The sequence below is a fragment of the Stenella coeruleoalba genome, assembly GCF_951394435.1.
Source record: "Stenella coeruleoalba genome assembly, chromosome: 10".
In the NCBI taxonomy this organism is placed as follows: Eukaryota; Metazoa; Chordata; class Mammalia; order Artiodactyla; family Delphinidae; genus Stenella; species Stenella coeruleoalba.
This window is the reverse complement of record NC_137156.1, coordinates 82,879,945-82,899,645: the sequence shown is the minus strand read 5'-3', so window position 1 is coordinate 82,899,645 and position 19,701 is coordinate 82,879,945. Positions and strand designations below refer to the sequence as shown.

General features: G+C 40.2%; 1 protein-coding gene across 18 annotated transcripts in view; it reads right to left on the bottom strand.

Annotated features, from left to right (window-relative positions):
- Window positions 1-19,701, bottom strand: part of TAFA1 (TAFA chemokine like family member 1) — a 955,756-nt gene that overhangs the window by 648,819 nt on the left and 287,236 nt on the right. For all 18 annotated transcript variants that reach the window (XR_013830279.1, XR_013830280.1, XR_013830281.1 and 15 more), the window contains one exon: window positions 4,501-4,621. Coding sequence is in view for 11 of the 18 variants with exons in the window: in XM_079935034.1 (XP_079791160.1) it covers window positions 4,501-4,621 (121 nt within the window). In the remaining 7 variants the exon portion in view is untranslated. The remainder of the gene's footprint in view (window positions 1-4,500; window positions 4,622-19,701) is intronic.

The following is a 19,701-nucleotide window of genomic DNA, read 5'->3' as shown; positions in this document are numbered from 1 at the left end:
TGTAATTTATCTTTATAATTTTAAATTACTAAAGAACCCCAAAGATCTTTTCTCACTAAAGTATTATGAAGTCATCCATATTTTATTAAGTTTCAAGGACAACCTCCCACACCACACCCACACTCAAAATTAAGTAACCATTAAAATCGCTGTGAAAATTCGTATACCCGTAAGGGGAAAAAACTAACCGTACATTAGAAAGTTGCGTTTAGCAAACCATTCATTTTTTTTTACCTGTTACACAACAACTAGTGATTATAAAGAGTTGAAGCTGTCTATTTTAATATCCTGAAACAATGGAACACCACTCTGAGTTTGCATTGTTCAGTCTATCTTTTTTAAATTAAGTGTCCTTCTTCTAGCTTCACTGTACATATTTTTTTTAAAGTCATGAGTATTCTTCAAGTTATTAAGGTAAGTTCCTACGTCGGTCCCAAAATAAAAAACTTGATTTAGCCAAATATTAAATTATTGATATTACAAATCTGTTAATCTATAGCACATTTTACTTATTTGTGTAATATTAAAATTCACTTTCATTTGATTGACTGTTTTAATCTTCCTTAACTAGTGAGTCACTGAAAATAAATGGTGCAATCGTAATACGATAAATATGAAAAATAGGAAGTACTTAGGGACTGCAGAGGAATACATTAAAATCAGTCCGTTTTCTAGTTAACATATTCTCATTCTGTTTGTGTGCAAACCCAGTGCATTGAGAAGACAGATCACAAATTCGTGGCCTCACAGAAACATTGTGCTGATACTATGTTCTGACAGCAGAAATTGGCCCACAGCTCTAACCATTTCGCCTAAAGGACCCTGACTGGCTGGTGCCATCCAGGGGCAGCACAGTCTGAACAAGGGGAACATCGTGTCAAATTCCACTCGTCTGTCAGTGTAGTGGATTATTTCTTGAGATACTGAGATTGGCTGCTTGGGATCAGAGCACCATCCGTCTTACCACGCAGGGGACGTGAAGCTGCCTGTAAGAGCGTGGAGAGAGGGGGACCAGCCGTTCCTAAGCAGGTGAGGAGGCAGCTGTAAAGCCTTCACTCCATCCAGGGCTTTGAGTGAAAGATGTGTCATTTTTCACATTTCCCAGATACTTGATATGCACACGGTGTCTGCCTGCTCCTGCTTCATGAAAGAGGTGATTTTTCAAGCTTAGGCAAATGTGGCAAAGCTCAGGGTCTGCTGGTGTCTCATTTTTTCTCATCATGTCACTTGTTTTAACCGATTTGAGAAAATGAGATTATGTTTTTCCTTTTTGCTCATTTATCCAGCAATTTATTTATTTATTTGCTCATTGAAGGGGGGATTATCACAGATAACTAGCCTTGATTTCTCTCTTGTTTTCATACACATTTCATTAGTGTCCCTGAAGATTTAAGACCTACGAAGTGAAACATCACAAGTCTCATCACAAAAAGCATATATTTACTCTTAAAATCAAAACCGAAGATTGCATTAAAGATTGTATTTCTGACTGAAATAATCTAGAATATTGCTATGTCTAAGATCTATTGCTTTAATCTTTGCAGTGATTGTTGAAAAACCCAAGAAAGTTGAATAAACCTAATACCTAGAACCATTGGACTTTAGTTAATATCATTTTCATCTTTCTACATCTAGGAGGGAGTATTTATAGTTGTTATCATTTCATTGATGAATCTGAAATGCGTCTCAAATGTATAAACGCTTGGGGTTGAAACTGGCTTCAGTGCTGCAGTTTTTGGGGGTATTTGAGGCACAGATGAACCACACACTGACGATAATAAGCAATTACTAAGAGGAGACAATGGAAAAAAATACTGAGTTTAATTGCGGACAGAGCCCAATGATGTATTTCCCAGTTTAAAATTACTGTATTTTGATAATAAGCCCCATAAAGACATAAGTTTGTTATAAGTAGCATAGCCATAACCCTCCACCAAAAAAATCTAATATATTTACTGATTAAGAGAGACAGTCTACGTGAAAGCTCATTGCAAACTGTACCGTATTTCTTGACTGTATGCACAGAGCACAAAATAAGACAGGTAGCATTTGGTCTTATATTCTAGCCAGGTACCACACAGTTAAAAATGACAGCAAGATTAAAAACAAGATTGTTGTTACTATGTGGATCATTAGCTGTGTGAACAGCAAAATGTCACTCATTCAACATCTGTGATATGCACATTTGTAGTCTACTAAGGGAGTATGCCAGTAATTCCTGATCTTTTTGAAGAGCTTTACATTTTACAAAGCACTTTCGTGAAGATTATTTTATTTACACTCCCCACAATATCCCTAAATGGGAAATTGGGCCCAGAGAAGAAAAATGACTTGCCCAAGGTCATGTCACTAATGTTAAGTGACAGAGACGACGGCCCAGCCTAAGTTCTGCCATCCTCAACTGCCACCCCTCACCACTTCCACCATGGCCACCTTTCAAAATGGGTCTGCAGTTCAAATGAGTCCGTGTATTGACATAACTTGAAAATTTTCACGAATTACGTGAAGGTGCTCACATCTCTTCAAAAAGGCTACTTGGCAAGATTGTGCTCTGTACTGGGAGCCATTAGTTCCTCCTTGGGAAACAGGCTCTGGAGATGAAATCAGACCAAAGTCCCCAATGGCAGGTATTAGCTGTGTGATCTCAGGCAAGTCGCTCAGACCCTCAGAACTTCAGTCTCCTGAGCAACAGGGTGGGAAATTACACCTACTTGAATAAGAATTAAGCGAAGCAAGGTGAATTAACCTTAACAGTGCGCCTAAAGCACTCACATTAGTTGTTTTTGTTTTGCGTGCTTATTGTTAAGTATTACAGTAAATGCCGCTTTCTCGCGTTATTTGTATGACTTTGTAACAAGTCAAAGACGTTTTTTGCCAGAACAGATTGGAGATCTACTGACTGGAGGTAACTTGGGGATTCCACGTCTTTTGTATTTTTTTTTTTTTCCCCTCCAACTCGGCACTGGAGCCTCGGACTCTGGCAGTGGCTGATCCAGGCTCAGGACACGCGAGGCAGAAATACCAGCGCGCAGCATGGGCAGGGCCGTTTCCAGGCCCTCCCGCAGGGGCAGGCCCTCCCCTCGCCTTCCCTCCCGGATCCAGGGCTTTGAGAAAGAGGGCGGCTGAGGCCCAGAGGCAGCCCTGGGCCTGTGCCCCAAGCTCAGCCCCCGCCAAACCCCTCCTCCCGGAGCGACCCAAGGTCTAGCATCCAGCAAGCTGGCGCGCTCCCCTGCAGCCCGCGTGGGAGGACCCGGGCTGTACACGTACTCTTTAGATCCTGCCCCCAGCCGGGAAGCAGAACCCGGGAAAGCCGCAAGCAGCGAGCGCCCTGGGAGGTGTTGCTGGAGGAGAATGCCGAAGAGCGCAGGATCGGTGCCCAGGCTGGCTGCAGAGCCAGAAAAAAGCAAAGGCTAGACAACGCAGCTAGCGGAAGCCTGGCGGATGGGAGGAGGCCAGGAAGGGATTTGGAAGGAAGGAGGGGTGGGGACGGAGAGCTGGGAGCTCTAGAGAACTAAGGATCCGGAGCTTGGGCGCGCAACTGGTCCCCAGAGCCCGGTCTTGGCGATCGGGTGGGAGGGGGAGGGGAAGGGGTGCGGTGCAGGTGACGGGTGGAGTAAATGGATGCAAAGGCTGAAGCTAAGCAGAAAATGGAAGGCAACCTTTCCGAGAACCAGGGCGGGTGAGGACAATCGAGCTGGGGGAACAGTAATGAGAGAGCTGGAGAGGCACAGAAGGAGAGAGAAATCCTGATTGAAGAGTGAGGCCATGGAAGGGTAAGAAATATACTTTGAACAGAAAAACGAAGAAAGCAAAATGCGTCTGGAACTCAAAATTCGATATAGGAAAAAAAAAATCACGCTAAAGAGAACTTGTCCCGGAAAATGCCGAGAGATAGGGGAAAAAAAAAAAAAAGGCATCGAGCATACCGCACGAACAGAAAGTGAAAGAAGGGAGAAAGGAGAGGAGACAAACCAGACAAGAAATAGTAAGTTACTTTTTAATTTCTTTTTCACTCACAAACTACTTACAAAGTTAATTTTGGCACTGACATCCACATAAAATCTCTAGCCACATACACACCAAGATTATGGTATCCATGCTAGATAAAAATGAATCCCAGGAACATGGACACATTATTTTCTTGGTTGCAAAGATCATATTTTGCCTCAAAAATTCCTCAAGTCTTGAAAGCTATTCCACCTTTTGCAGGATATTTCACTCTTGACCAAAGGTATTCCAAAACAAACGACTTCTCCTTTTTAAGGTGTGTGCCAAGGGGTGGCGGGACTCTTAGAGAAAACCACCTTTTCTGAGAAGTTATTAGAAATACCTCCAAGACATTTTAGTATCCCCCTCTTTCCCCAAAGCATCCAGGCAACAAGTCTTGAAATTCCGAGGCAAGCTGCCCACCCTGTAGCACTTTCTGTCACTTGCCTTCAACCATCTGTTAAAAGACAGCGGTGAAACGGGAGGCTGCCGTGGAGCCAGCTTCCAACTTACCTGGTCTGCGCAGGTGATGGTGCTGGAAAGTGTGCTGAAGGGATCCATGGCAGAGCAGCATCGCACAAGCACTTATCCACAAATACAGGACCCAGGGCATCGCAGAGACCATTGCCATTCTCTAAAGAGAACATTAGACAGGAAGGATTACCCCCGGGTTTGAGCCCCCAGCTCCGTCAGTCCCAGTGGTGAGAGAAGGGGGGTCTCAGACGTCATGTGCCTTTGCTACTTTGCTGGTTAGAATTAATGATCCAGAAGAGGTCATGCCACAAGGTGGGACTGAGGGAGGTCACTCTCCATGAGATCATGAATCCATTTTTGAAATTATTCAAAACCAAACTCTTAGGATGGCCAAAATACAGAAATAAAGTTTTTGACTATCTGTTAGGCAGTGTGAAACACTGTATCCTGACTAAACATGCAGTTTTACACAATGATCTTTAAGCTATAGTTATTCCAGGCATTGAAAGGCTGCACGCTCCTGTTCATTCTAACTTCATTGCAAGTCTGACATAAGCCTGGAAGGAAATAGTGGATTCTTTTTTTTTTTTTTTAATTCTACAGTCATGAATTTTTAATTCCAATGCTGTCGCCTAAACTAAGTAATCATTTCTCAGAGGCATGTTGTAATCTCCTAAAAGAGATGGTCTTTTTGGCTGGACTTAAAACCAGAAGGAATTATCTTCAGCCAGAATGAGTTTCGGATACAAGATCTAAGCATCTCTCCTAGAGCAAAGCATAATTTACAATATTGCTTTGCCTCCTAAGAGCCTATCGTGGCATTTGTTGTAGTGTTGATGAATATGCATATACAGGTGGTATACGTATTTATGGCTGAACATCCACCTTTTCTTAAGCGCTGAAACTTTGACAGTCTTCTCGGCACCTATGAGAATCTCAGGAGCTACAAAGGCTCAACTGCGCTGCATATTGTCCAGTTTCTCAAACAACACCTTATGCTGCATTTCATATTTGTCAAATTAATCAAACCTGAAGCATCATCCTTAGCCAGTGACATGGAAGCATTTTCTATACAGGAAGCCAGTTAAGTATATGCCTTTCTCCTAGATAGATCTTTGGAACCTAGATTGTTTCTTTCTTTTTTTTCATCTTTCCACTGTCAAATCATACACTTCAAGTATTTCAACGCTACATTTAAAACCTCCTAGTGACCTCCCAGTGTGGCTTCTTTATTCGTGGAAATCGGTACTCTTTCCAAAGCTGTGATGTTCGGCAAGCAAAACGTATACATTATATGTGTGTGTGTATATCGACATAATACAAGATAATTTATGTGTTTTAGGAGAGAGAGAGATGTAGTCTTTAAGAAGGGTTTTAGAACTATAATAGACAAATGGTGACAACCATAATTAAGTGCAAAGTAGGAAAACATTATTTTCAACAGCATGGTGCCTTTCATGCCCCGGTCTGTGATTCACATAGACGATTCACTTTATAATTAGTTTCACAGCCCACTGTTTACTTTTGTGTACAACGGATTTAACCTCATTGTCTTCAGAACTATCGGTGTACCACAGATGCATTCTCTTCAGTAAAGATAAAGAGCAACACCCCTCCTATGAATTCTGAAATGAATGCATTTGGGTGCCTTTTCAAAATACCCTGCAAATTATAGAAAGACAAAATAGAGGTGACTGTGGCATGCAATGATTGCTTGTGAATTTCAGTTAAAATGCACTAGGAATTCATCTAAACTTGAAGAAAGCCTACCACAATCAAAACAACAGTTTTTCATTGACGGCTTTCCACACAGATCTTAGCACTCAAAAAGATTGCTGTGACTTGACGTTTGCAGTATTTTCCTTCTTTTTCTTTTTTTCATTTAACTTTCTTTAATTCTCAGCATTACTTCCAAGGTTCCTGCATATAGCTCTCTTTGCTCACTCTCTTACCAAGAGGTTGTCTCTATGGTAATAGGTGTTCCCCACCCCCCCGCCCCGCAAAATAATGCATTCAGCCCTACATAGTTCTCTAGACCTGACTGAATAGGTTTGAAATCTGCTTTCTGAATCTTAAATCCTTAAAGAGGCTTCTTACCTGAAAAATCCAGCCAAGAGCAGAGTACTCTATTAGTGTTCATTGGAAAGCTCTAACACTTTCTAAAATCCATCTGTGCCACAATTGGAGATTTTTTAAAAAAGAGCTTCCCAATAATCTTCTTTATCAGGATTTAAAAAATATGTTTTTCTCTTCCGATGCTACTCCCACAGTAAGGAAGACATTGGGTTCATTCAGACTGTATTGTCAGAAAAGGAACCAAGGTTTGAGGACTGGAAACCTTGTCATTTTCACCTTTAAATCATCTCCTGGCGTCACCTCTGCCTGACGAGACCTTTGAAGTGATGGTGAGATATTGTGCAGTTTCCTGATGAGAATCAGTTTATAGTTAATGAGGGACCATCCCCACTCCAGTGCATTCAGGGCAGAGTAAGGCAGCAAAATGTAGGAGCAGGGCTGCTATATGGCGCTGTAAGTAGCAATAGTCTCTTTCAATACATCCCTCCTCTGTAAAGTATCACATGTCTTAAAGTGACATTACTCTTTATTATAGCTACATTGAATTGTAATACCTGCCCACTAACTCCTGAACAACTCAAGCAGCACTTTAACACTGTATTGCCAGGTACGTCGTTCTCTTAGAGATTTTACGGATACTATTCATTTGCCGAAAGAGTAAAGAGGGAAGGAGAAACAAAAGAAAAAAGCATTCTGCAAAATACTGATAGTGTTAATGGGTGTTAGACTCCTAACAGCAAATGGGAAAGTGAAATGTAAGCCATTTCTTACCTCTTAATGTTCTTTTAACCAGTAAGTTAACCCAAAATATTGTTGAGTTTACACAAATTTAAGTCTGTCGATTGTTTTTGGCAGCTAAACCTGGGAATATGGTCTATCTAGACTACAATATAGATGTTTATAGGCATAAGCGCAGAGCAAACCTTCTGAGTTTTTTAACATGTTTAATAAATAGAAATATGTCATTTTCAGCATCGAAGACTGGATTTAAATAAAGAAATATGCTCAAGACATTTTTTAAAAATTTCCCTCAAATAACATGCTGGGGTGGAGAGAGGAGACACTCAGAAGTTCAACATTTTGTTTCTAGTATTATGGTTTAGACACTTTCTTCTTTGGAAATATAATGTCACTGTACCTACACATTATCGATGCATATAAGGTGACCTAGTTTTCACTTACAGATTGCACGAGCAATGATTCATTCCAATAACTCAATCAGTTATTTCATGAATCACTTATAAAGTACCTACTATGTGTTAGATGCTGGGGGACAAGGCGGAAAACAAGATTGATGTGATTGCCACTGTCATAGATCATACTGTTTAGTCTTTAATTTTTTTTTTTTTAAATCAAGGTAGTTCTCAGAATATTCCAGCCTCAAAAACCTCTCCAAGTGCCTCAGAATACTCTCTTGCCTTCCACAGGCGTTATAAGGAAGGTTTGATGCTGCCGTGCGTCTTTAGAAGCCGTTCTCTCCTCTCCTGTTACACAGAGTGAGAGAATGAGAGACCCTTCAGACGCATCAGTCTTCCCCACTGGTCCTGCACAGTTGCACAATACACACAGAATAGCTCTTTGGACCCTAACAACCATTTATTAAAGCTCATCAATAAACAAAGTTCAAGGTAACAGTAAATACAAATCTTAGAGTGAGAATAAGTCGTGCCAAAGTTCTAGATGGTGTTGCGTGTTTCATTTCTGTCATTCATTATTGTTGAGTTGGTGAGTGTATATAGAAAGCTCACACCGACTGTTCAATATCAAGACAAAAATGATAATAACTACAGTAGCAGCAGGTAAGGTTTATTGAACCTCACCATGTGCTGGCACTACTCTATAGTATGTTGCTTATAAGGTGTAATTTAATCCTTTTTACCACCCCATAAGATAGGTGAAATGATTATTGTCTTCATTTCATGGATGGGGAACCAGAGGGTGAATAGGGAGATTAAGAAACTTGCTCAAGGTATTATAGCTACTAAGTGATAGAGCAGATTTCAAACCCCAATGATCTGGGTCAAGAGCCCACCTCCTAAACGCCAGGATTAAACACTTCATGGAAAAAAACAACTCTCCAAAATTAACCATTATATTTTCTCATTTCTTTACCATTAAGACAGACTCAAAAAATTATTATACATTCATTCAAGACTTATATACTGAGTACATTCCAGGCATTTGAAATATAGAAATGTGGAAGGTAGTACTTACCCCATGTCTTTGTTTGTTTGTTTTTTTTTTTTTGGTTTGTTTCTGTTATGCTAATGCATTAAAAATAAAAGGAAGTTCACATTTGCTAATAAAAGCTATCATTTGAAAACGGTACATTATATTCTTCATTTCTAGGGATTAAACAAGGCTCAACATAGTTTCTTATCTACAATTCAATTTAATAAACTTGAAACATACTCATGGATTATGTTCAAGGCACTCAGGCGTTGTTAGATTTTTTTTAAACGACTGGAATAAAGACTTTCCCTTACTTTTTTTTTTTTTTTGCGGTACGTGGGCCTCTCACTGCTGTGGCCTCTCCCGTTGCGGAGCACAAGCTCTGGACACGCAGGCTCAGTGGCCATGGCTCACGGGCCCAGCCACTCCGCGGCATGTGGGATCCTCCCGGACCGGGGCTCGAACCCGTGTCCCCTGCATCGGCAGGCGGACTCTCAACCACTGCACCACCAGGGAAGCCCCTCCCTTACATTTTTAAGTGGCTTCTATACATGTATGTGATAGAACAAGAATATCAACCTAGTTCCATTTTCTCTTCCAAATACCTTGTCCATTGTATTGCAGCCAATGATCATTTTCCCTAATAATATAAGCATCAACAGATATTGACATTTAAGGCAATTTAGTCCATTCTTCCATCTCAAAGCAAAATTACTCTCACACCTTCCAAAGAAGTTTGGCCTTTGCACCTTTGACCATGGTAGGACTCCATCACTTGATCACTTTACTGTTTAGTGGGCCATAATGTTCTGGCCAATGAGGTATCAACAAACCTGATGGTATCTCTTTGAGGCTGGAGCATTTAATTGTTGAAGCAACACCCTGTAGATCTCTCTTTGCCTCTGGAACAGAGACTAGTTACACTATCTGCCTGGATTCTTGAGAGACTGCAAAGAGCAGAGGCATCCCCTTCCCCTACCCACCCACAATAGATGTAGATAGTAAATAAGAAATATTCTGTTCTTTAGGCAGTTGAGATTTGGGGGCTATTTGTATTTGCACTATAACCTAGTCTATCCTGACTGATGAAGACTTTAACCTATATTGATCATATATTAATTGAATTTTTATGTTCCATTTACTGCCCTAAGCTCTGAGGACACAGCAGTATACACATCAGACCCAGTTCCTGCCTTCACAGAGCCCCCTGCTGTAGAAATCCATTGGAGATTTTTGATCAGAGCAGTGATAAATCCAGAGCATTGATGATTGCAGCTAGAATCCCTTCAGGTTCTTATAAGCCAGGAGTTATAAACTGATCACTTACATGCCCACAGCCATGCCCTGCTCAATCATTTGGTTATACAAGCACAATACTGCAAAAGGCAATGGACTACAGCACAATTGTTTTAGTCCTTCCAGTTACATGAATTCAAGATACCTACTCAGTTGGGCCAAACTCCTAAATATATACACTTCAAATACAGTATCTATGTATATGTACATTTGTTTATGTAAAAAAGAGAGAAAATCCTATTTACCAGAACTTCTCCCCATGGAGAAACCCACATTTACTCAGAAGAAAGGCCCAATGAAAATAATTGGGAGTGAAAGATAAAACACTCAGAATGCTTAAATAGCCAAGAATGTTCAGCATATTGCCCTACATAATAAAAGGCAGGGGGAGGGAGGAATGGCAGATAGAGGATGCAATAGGGCAGAAACCTGGAGGGAGAAGAAAATGGTGAGGGGCAGAGAAGCACACAGAGAGCTAAAGAGAGACAGAGATGCAGAGGCTCTCTAGAGGCTCAGAAGAAGAGAACTGAGAACAGAAATGTCCGAAGGGGATTTTCTGGTGGAAAACTATATCCTGTGGAATAGGACTCCACCCTGAGTCTCTTCAAATGATTACAAAAGCTTAAAAATACAAAAAACTCATGTATACTACATGCTATTAAGTTAACTGGGGAACCCACTGAAGGGGGAAAATCCTAGATCCAGGCCCAAAGTACCACCAGAAAATCCCTCATTCCCCTGATGACCACACTTTTCATTTCTCGGCATTAGAAATAAAAGCCATCCTTACTTTAGTTTAAGAACAATCCACTTAATAATTTGGCTAATTTGAATTCACAAATGTGCAGGGAAAACAAATTTGAGACATGCAAGATTTTATGTCTATGCATATTTCTAAATTGAAAAACAACTAAAGGAATTTAAATAAATTACATCTGGGCTGAGAAAGATGCCAAGTTTTGGTCCAATGCAAATGAAAGTGGTTTAGATGTATGCCATTTAAAACAGTTCTAAGTATTTCTTGAAATAACGCATTTTGGCTGTGATTTCACAATGCTGATGTTTTTTCTTGTTCCATTTCAATGGCTAATGGAAATGAAGGCACGGATGAGAGGATCATTGCCATTATCTCGAATCTAGATGTCTTCTGTAACTTTGAAGCCCAATTTCTCTTTTCTGTAGTCACTGGGGCTACCTATCAGTTGGCTGACAATGTCTATTTTCAGTCCCTGATCATGAGAAGACAATATACCTTTTCCTTTGGCTAAGTAATAATGTTACCCTACCTTTCTCCCGTAACCCAACTGCATAAATCATTTGTGTTACATCACTCTTTTCCTGGAACTCACTTAAAATTTTCCTGTCTATCCTGGTGTCCTAGTATGTGCCCCATACCAGATACACAGCAACACCCCTAGCTTGTCAGTCTTACTTTGGGGCCTAAATAACGTTTATATACTTCTCTTATTTACTACTCTATTCTGTACCTTGCACTTTTTCAAAGCTAAGATGAGGAAAAGGATAACGAAGAGAAAAGCAGGTGAAGTACAACAACAGAATGGGAGTTTAAATAATACATAATATTGATGGTGATTGATGATCTTATAATAATGATGATGATGATGATACTATTGTATTAGGACCCTTTTTTTTTTGGCAGGGGAGACTCTTTCTATGTGCCAAGCCCTGGTTAAGCGTTCACATGTTGTGTCTCATTTAATTCTCACAAAAATGCTAATAGGTCTGTATTACAGTGATCTTTATTTTATGGGTGAAAATACAAATTTCAGAGAAGTCAAGGGATTGAACTAATGCCACACCTCTAGTAAGGTTGAAAGACTTTGATGCAAACTCATATTTGATTTTCAGAGCCTAAGCTCTAAGCAACCGAATTCTAGGCAAGCAATATTGGCAAGAAATAAAAAAATGTATATGATAAAGATAAAAGAGCAAGTAAACAAAGTAAGATGAGCCTGATGTGAAGTTTGAACGTGAAATGCAAAGCATCAGTGGTACAAAGGAAGCACTATTTTGACTCTAAGCTTCCTAGCAGTAGAAGTGAAGAAGAGAAAAATTATTTCTTAAAAATTTACAGCATCCATAAGGTAAAAAACCAAACAAAAGCACACAAACCAAAAAAAGCCAAACAACTGCTCCAGAAGGAATAAAAATTAATGGTAACAGAGAATGAGCAGAGGCTGAATCATTTTCTATAAAACTGGTGATTCTCAGTTCCGTAACTTGGACCTGGATACATAATGCAGAATTTTCCGTAACTGTAAGAAAAGGGAAATGGAAGGCAAGATTTCTCTTAGGCTGGAAGAAAAGATAACCTTCGTGTTGGAGTTTCATTTTCCACCTCCAGCAGCCTATCTCTACGATCACTTTATCAATTATAATTCCTCATTGCTTATCTTGTCTGTCTTCCAGGCAGCAGAGAAAGAAAGAATAAGGTCATTTCTTTTGTTCTTTCACATCTCATCTCCTTATTCTGCTTTTAGAACAGAAAGAAAGTTGAAACCACAAACAGCTTCACCTCCATTACACTAATCAAAGTAATAAATGAACTGTCCTTTTAGAGACCAAGTGGTCTCTTCATTACGAGAATATGAACATATTTTATAAGCACATAAAGGTCCTGAAAATGACTGCTTTGATGATAATAATAAAAACAATAACATGATTTCTATGGTTCATAAAACTCTCAGATTCATAGCCGGATTCATCATCGCTATCCCCCATAACTACTCTGATCTAAGAAATGGCCCTTCACCCGCTCAATGGTTCAGCCAGAAATGAAGACGGCCATCTCCCTCTCCATAAACTCCCTCTTTCAACGTCACTTCCCATCAATTTGACTTCCAGTCTATGTTTTAAACCTCTCTATTCTCTCCCTCTCCATTCAAACATCTTCACCCAAGTTACCACCATCTTTCACCTGAACTATGGTAATACTTTCCTAACTAGTCCGCTTGCCTTCAAATGCGTACCTCCCACCCATCTCTTCCCCACTCTGCAGCCGGAGGGAATGTGTTTGAGATGCATGTTGATCATGCCACTCTTGTTATTTGAAAATCTTTCAATGGTTTTTCATTGAGCTTAAAATAAAGCCCAAGTTCATGACCATGGTTGACAGGGCTCTGCATGAGTTGGCCCCTCTCTACTTCCCTAGCTTCATCTTTTACAAACACACTCACTCTCGGCTCCTACTATACTCCTCTCTTGGGTCCTTGAGTAGGATAGGGAAACTTTCCCCCAGTTGTCTTCTGGAATGCTCCAAACCAGATCAACTCATTGTGGTTATGCTCTCATAGCCCTCAGGATATCATCTCTATAGGTTAACTACCATTGTAAACAACTATTTCTGGAATTATTTATGATAGCTGGTTTACCTCTTTACCAGAATCACCATGAGAGAAGGAAAACTGGCACCTTGCTCAGTACCATATCTTCAGAATCGAGCAGAGATATACTACCTGACATATAGTAGGCACTCAAATGTTGGCATCATAAATAAATAATAATCAATGAATCAAAAGTAAAATATAAGGCCACTATCAAGATGGCATGCACAGCGAACTGTTTTTCTAGAAATAAGTAGATTTTGTATGCTCCCCAATAGCCTTTATTCATTCCTCTTGGTAGCACACACGTATGAAGTGGCGATACATATTAAGGATGACTCCCTTGCTTGTGTGAGTCTACTGTTATGGCACTAAGTAAAGGAAGTTGGCCCATATATTGTTCAAACCCTTAGCTACCTGCCACTAAATCTGTGTTGGATTTCTTTTTTTTTTTTTTTTTTTTTTTTGCTAGAAGAAAAAAATGAAACTGTCCTGAATTTTCAGCCCTGGTTCTTAGTATTTGATATCCAAATATGATCTGATGGTAGAACTCACAGCTGATCCCTGAAGCATAAAGAAAAGTCTCCAAATGTTAATAAAAAGAAAGCACTTAGAATTTCATTATACTGAACCTAGAAGAAATCCCCCCAAAAGCCTCCTAGTCCAGCCTCTCTGTTCTAGAGGAAATAAAAAGACCTGAGAACGGGAAGAAGCTTACCTGAGGGAATACACTGAGTTCACTTGTGTGGGTCATGTTAGAACACAAGTCTCCTCATCTGATGTTCTCTCTCTTTCTCTCTCTCTCACAGCACTACCCAGTGGAACCTTCTGCAATACTAGAAATGTTCTGTATCTGTGCTGGCCAAGACGGTAGCCACTATCCACGTGTGGCTATCAAGCACTTGAAATGTGGCTAGTGCAACCAAGGAAATGAATTTTTTAATTTTATTTCATTTTAACTAATGTAAACTTAAATAGCCTCATATGGCTAGTGGATACTTTACTGAACAGCACAGCTTTAAAATATACCAGCTAGGTTATGGAAAATAAAACCTGTGACATCAAATAATTTTCAGTAAGCTAGAAGAAAAATTTGAATCACCTGACAGTAACTTTCCAAAACTAGGATATCATAGAAGAAGGTAGAATGGGCTTGGTTACAAGTAATAGGAAAAAAATAAACAAACGAAAACAATGCAAACGGCAGTAAATAATAAAGAGGATGTATGGCTTCTTGCAGGTGCACAGTTCACAGGTGGGGCTCACCTCCAGGTGGGTTTGACCCAGTGACCCAGGATTGTTTCGAGAAGCTCTCTCAGATGAACAAGGAAGAGTCTTTCTTAGCTTCCCCCAGCAAACCACTTCTCACGGCTCCTTAGCTTGACTTGGGTCACTTGCCCCTCCTTGAGCCAGTTACCTTGGCCAGGGGGAAAAGGTCACATAGTTGGACTTTGAGCTGCACCATAAGCCCCAGACCCAAATCAAGAGAGAAATCAGCTTCCTCCAAAAGAGATGAATGGAGTGAGGGAGGTTTGATACTTAAATGAAAATTAAGACAATAATGAGGAAGAAAGGATGAATATTAAAGACAATCACAGTGTGGACAAAAGTTAGTAATGTTTTCATATGTCCTTTTAGCACTAAAGTACTTTGCCATTTTTATAACTTTTTCTACTTATAAAGTAATATATTAGTATTTTTGAAAGGTAGTAAACTTAAGATCTAAATAGAAAAATTTTAAACTCATCTAGAATCTGTTACATGAAAGTCACCAGTATTCGTATTTAAGTGCACATTCTCCTTTCACTTTCTAAAAATGCCTGGTTGGTTTGGGTGCTTCTCTCTCTCTCTCTCTCTCTCTCTACACACACACACACACACACACACACACACACACATATGTTTTATAATCTGCTTTTTTTTCTCTGAAAATATCACATTTTCCAATGTCAATAACTATTCCTCTAATGGTGACCTTAATCTACATAACCAACCTAAAGTACTTTTCTTTTTCTAAACATTCCTCATCCCTCTGTTGCTTGTAAATTGTGGTTAATCTTACTTTTGTGGCAGGAAACTTCCTTCTAAACAAGACAGAGAATTATCAACAAGAATATTTTTCTTTTCTCTACAGGACCCTATAGATGCCAATGGTTAACTACAACAGAAAAACATAAATCCCCTTTGCCTGCTGTGGGCTTAAATCCTATGAACTTTTCTTGACACTCTAGGTTTGTACCTGATCTGCCTTCAAGTAAATTTCTCTTCTGGTCTTTGTCGTATTATTAATGTGGCTGATTATCTATTCTCGTTTATCTGGTTTGAATTTTAATTGTGGGAAAGAGATAATTTCCAGAAAAAGAAAGTAAACTGAAAAATAGAAATACGTATCTTTTAATCCATATCTCCTTGGGCCTCCCTCCCTTGATTTCTTTATGTTTTGACTTGGTCAGTGAGGCAGTATAATAGAAGGGCTAAGAGAATGGGCTCTGCAGTCTGACAGCTTGGGTCCTTCTTTCAGCAACACCACTTACTAACCGCCCAGTCCTATTTAAGTAATTTTCCCTGAGTTGCCTCACTGATTCAAAGAATTATCATTAAGATGCATATCAGAATGTCTGGCATATTACAAATCTCTATAAACTTTTAAAATTAAATTTGATATCTAGGCTGTAACTAAGATTTAGCTCTAAGTTTTAAGATGTTTTCTTATGCCTTTGCAACCTCAACTTTTTAAATTTGAAACATTCTTGCTCCCCTTCCATCTCCACTTACCTTTCCTATTCCCCTTCCTTCTCCCAAATCGACCTACTTTTCTAGATTTGGTTCTGGTGCGCTGTTCTCCATGGAGTTTTTCTTGGCCTCCCAAGTCTAGGGTGGACACCCCTCCCCTCCACCTCTATAAGATTCGGTGCCAACCACATTTGCTACAGCATCTACTGCTCGGTACCATATTTGTCTGTTTTCTTTTCTTTTCTCTTCATATCCCTCTGGCCTCAGAGGGACTTTCCCTGACCTTATCATTCCCTTTTTGAAAACATGAAATGGTTTTCCAATGCACAGAATATAATGTGGTTTAGAAACCACTGACCAGGGCTTCCCTGGTGGAGCAGTGGTTAAGAATCCGCCTGCCAATGCAGGGGACACGGGTTCAAGTCCTGGTCCAGGCAGATCCCACGTGCCACGGAGCAACTAAGCCTGTGTGCCACAACTACAGAGCCTGCACTCTAGAGCCTGCGAGACACAACAATGGAAGCCTGCGCACCTAGAGCCCGTGCTCCTCAACAAGAGAAGCCACCGCAATGAGAAGCCCATGCACCACAACGAAGAGTAGCCCCTGCTTGTCACAACTAGAGAAAGCCCGCGTGCAGCAATGAAGATCCAATGCAGCTAAAAATTAAATAATTAATAAAAAAAATTTTTAAGTAAATAAAAACCACAGACCACAAGACCCAACACAACCAGTGTCTGCCCATATTTTCAATCTAAATATTCCATTCCTCCCTACCTACTCCCACATTCACCATGCTCCAGTCACTCTGATCTTTTCTCAGTAATGCATTCAGGTATTCATTCATTCAGCAAGCATTCACGCAACAAACCAAGTACAGAGAACACAACTCAAGAACTGGTTCACAAGATAATCATTGCCGCATCTCACATACTCCAAATGCTATCTAGATTCAGGACCTCTGTATAGGCTCTAAACTGTTTTATTCATCACTGTTCACTCTCCATCTGACAATGTACCTGGCACATAGTAGGTGCTCAATCAGTATTAATAGACTAGATGAATAAATGAATGTGTCAGTAATGAATAAACACAGCCATTTCTCATTTATTCATGTTTTAGGTGTTTTATGAATTTGCACAATATTCTAAGCAAGAGGTTGGCAGTGGGCTGAGCAGGGAGGAGGCTGGGAAGAATTTCAGATGATGTGTCTGTACACGTATGGGTGTTTGTGTGGGAATCTGAGTCTGAGAACGCCTAAATGTGCATCTCCAACCACAGCCCAGTGCCAGAGAGAAAGGCTTTTTGCATTGCTTCTTGTTTTTTCTCATCCACCCTTTTGTCCCTTTCTCCTATTATACCATATTGAAAGTAGGCTTTTCCCACTCTTAGTTTCCACCCTCACGTTCATAGTGTAATGATGAGCATGTGGTATCTCTGAGCTTAGAGAGAATACAGCAGTTGCTAGTTTAGAGCAGAGGAAAACAATTATAAAAAGGAGTTCCAGGGTAAACGTTGGACATGATTGAAGCAGGTAGGACAAAGTACTTGAGCACACCCATACTTGGATTCCCTAAACCAGAGGTCCTCAGTCTTGACTGAGTTACAATAACTTGGGGAGATTTTAAAACTCTAAATGCCCCGGACCCTACCTCAGATGACTCAAAACAGGATCTCTGGAGGTGGAACTCAGGCAACAGTGTTTCTCAAAGCTCCCTGCGTGGTTCCAATGTGCAGCCAAGTTTGAAAACCACTGACTAAAACAAAAACTTACTGCAGTAAGTCTCTAGTCACTGTGGCAACCCCACAAATAACTGCGATCTCTTGTTAATCAGTTGCCAACTAAGAGGCACATTCTCCGTGTTTAACAGATTGAAGGTTAGCCCAGTGTATGCATCTTTATTGAAAGCTTACTATGTGTTTGATATGATAATATTTACCATATAAGAACTCTATTTCATTAATTTGGGTTTTTTTCCTACCTCATATTTAACTGCATAAATGATGTGAACCTTAGGTGTTCCAAGCAATGGTTAGTAAACATCATGACTGCTCCCTTTACATACATCCCCTCTCCCTGATTTTCTATCATTTAGCCACAACCCCCCGTGCTGAGCTAACCGCTGGTTCTAGGAGGCTCTCCTGTGGCCCAGGGTAGCCCCATCCCCTGGCCACAATCAGGGATGAGCACAAAACTCAGTTTGTGCCAATAATATGCAAGGGCAGGTTTCCAGAGATCTCTTGGAAAGACACTTTTTAATTCAACCAAAACAGCTTTAGGAAGTGATTTTTTTTTTCTTTTCTTTTCTTCCAGACCTGAACAAGGAAGCAGGTCATAGACTAAGAGTCATTAACAAGCATTTGGAGATTCTGAAGAGGCACCAACCCTAACACGAGACTGATACCATGAAAAGTAGAGTGAACAAGTGTGGAAAAATGTCCTTTGATGAATCAAACAAGCTCTAAAGTCCACTCAGTGTTGGACTTACCCTGTAATATTTTAAGGCAGTTTGAGTGCGGCTTTCCATTACTTGCAACCAAAAGCATCCGAATTATTGGATCATTAAGAGACAGCCTACAACAATGGAAATATAAAACTAAAAATATCCCAAAGATTATTTAACCAAAACTTTCATTTTAAAAATGAGAAGAGGGGCTTCCCTAGTGGCGCAGTGGTTGAGAGTCCGCCTGCTGATGCAGGGGACATGGATTCGTGCCCCAGTCTGGGAAGATCCCACATGCCACGAAGTGGCTGGGCCCGTGAGCCGTGGCCGCTGAGCCTGCGCGTCCGGAGCCTGTGCTCTGCAACCGGAGAGGCCACAACAGTGAGAGGCCCACGTACCACGGAAAAAAAAAAAAAAAAAAAAGGGAAGATTAAGACCCAAACAGCTGAAATGACTCACGCAAGGTAGCACAATCTACCTGGCCTTAATGTTACATAGAGTTGGACCTGGATCTCAGGTGTCCTCATTTCCAGCCCATTGTTCGTTCTACTGAAGAATAAAGTCTTCATTGAAAACATTCACTTTAATTTTCAAATGTTGCTAAATTAGCTATGATGACCCTAATTTTTAAAATGTCATTAAATCTCCTTGGAACTCTCTAGAAATACATATTCCCAGCCCTCTCTCAAAAGACATACTCAAAGCCTATACAGACCATTTGCTTTCCAAATGCAGACGTCATGAAAGAATATGCAAAACTGTTGAAAATATATATCACACAAGCCACCCCAACCAAAAAAAAATTTTTAAGTTCTATCCAGCTAGGCTGCTTCAGTAAATGATGTTGCTGAATATATAAAATACTTGAATCTAAATTTAAAAATGCTCCCCCCACCCCTTGATTAACCAGATTGTCCCCTCCCCTATATATAGGAACGCTATGTGCCTGAGCCCACTTACCATCTGTCACCACATTTTCCAAACTTCTCTTCCACCCCCTCCTCTTACACAATCTTATCACATAAAAATATTAGATTTCAGGGATTTGTATAATTTCATTAAATTTTCTGAGCCAAGGAAAAATAGAGGAAGTACTGGTATCTCAAACTGACTCAGATTTTGAGTGTCCAACACATATCCGTGGTAACCACTAATGCCCTTCAGGCACAACTCATGT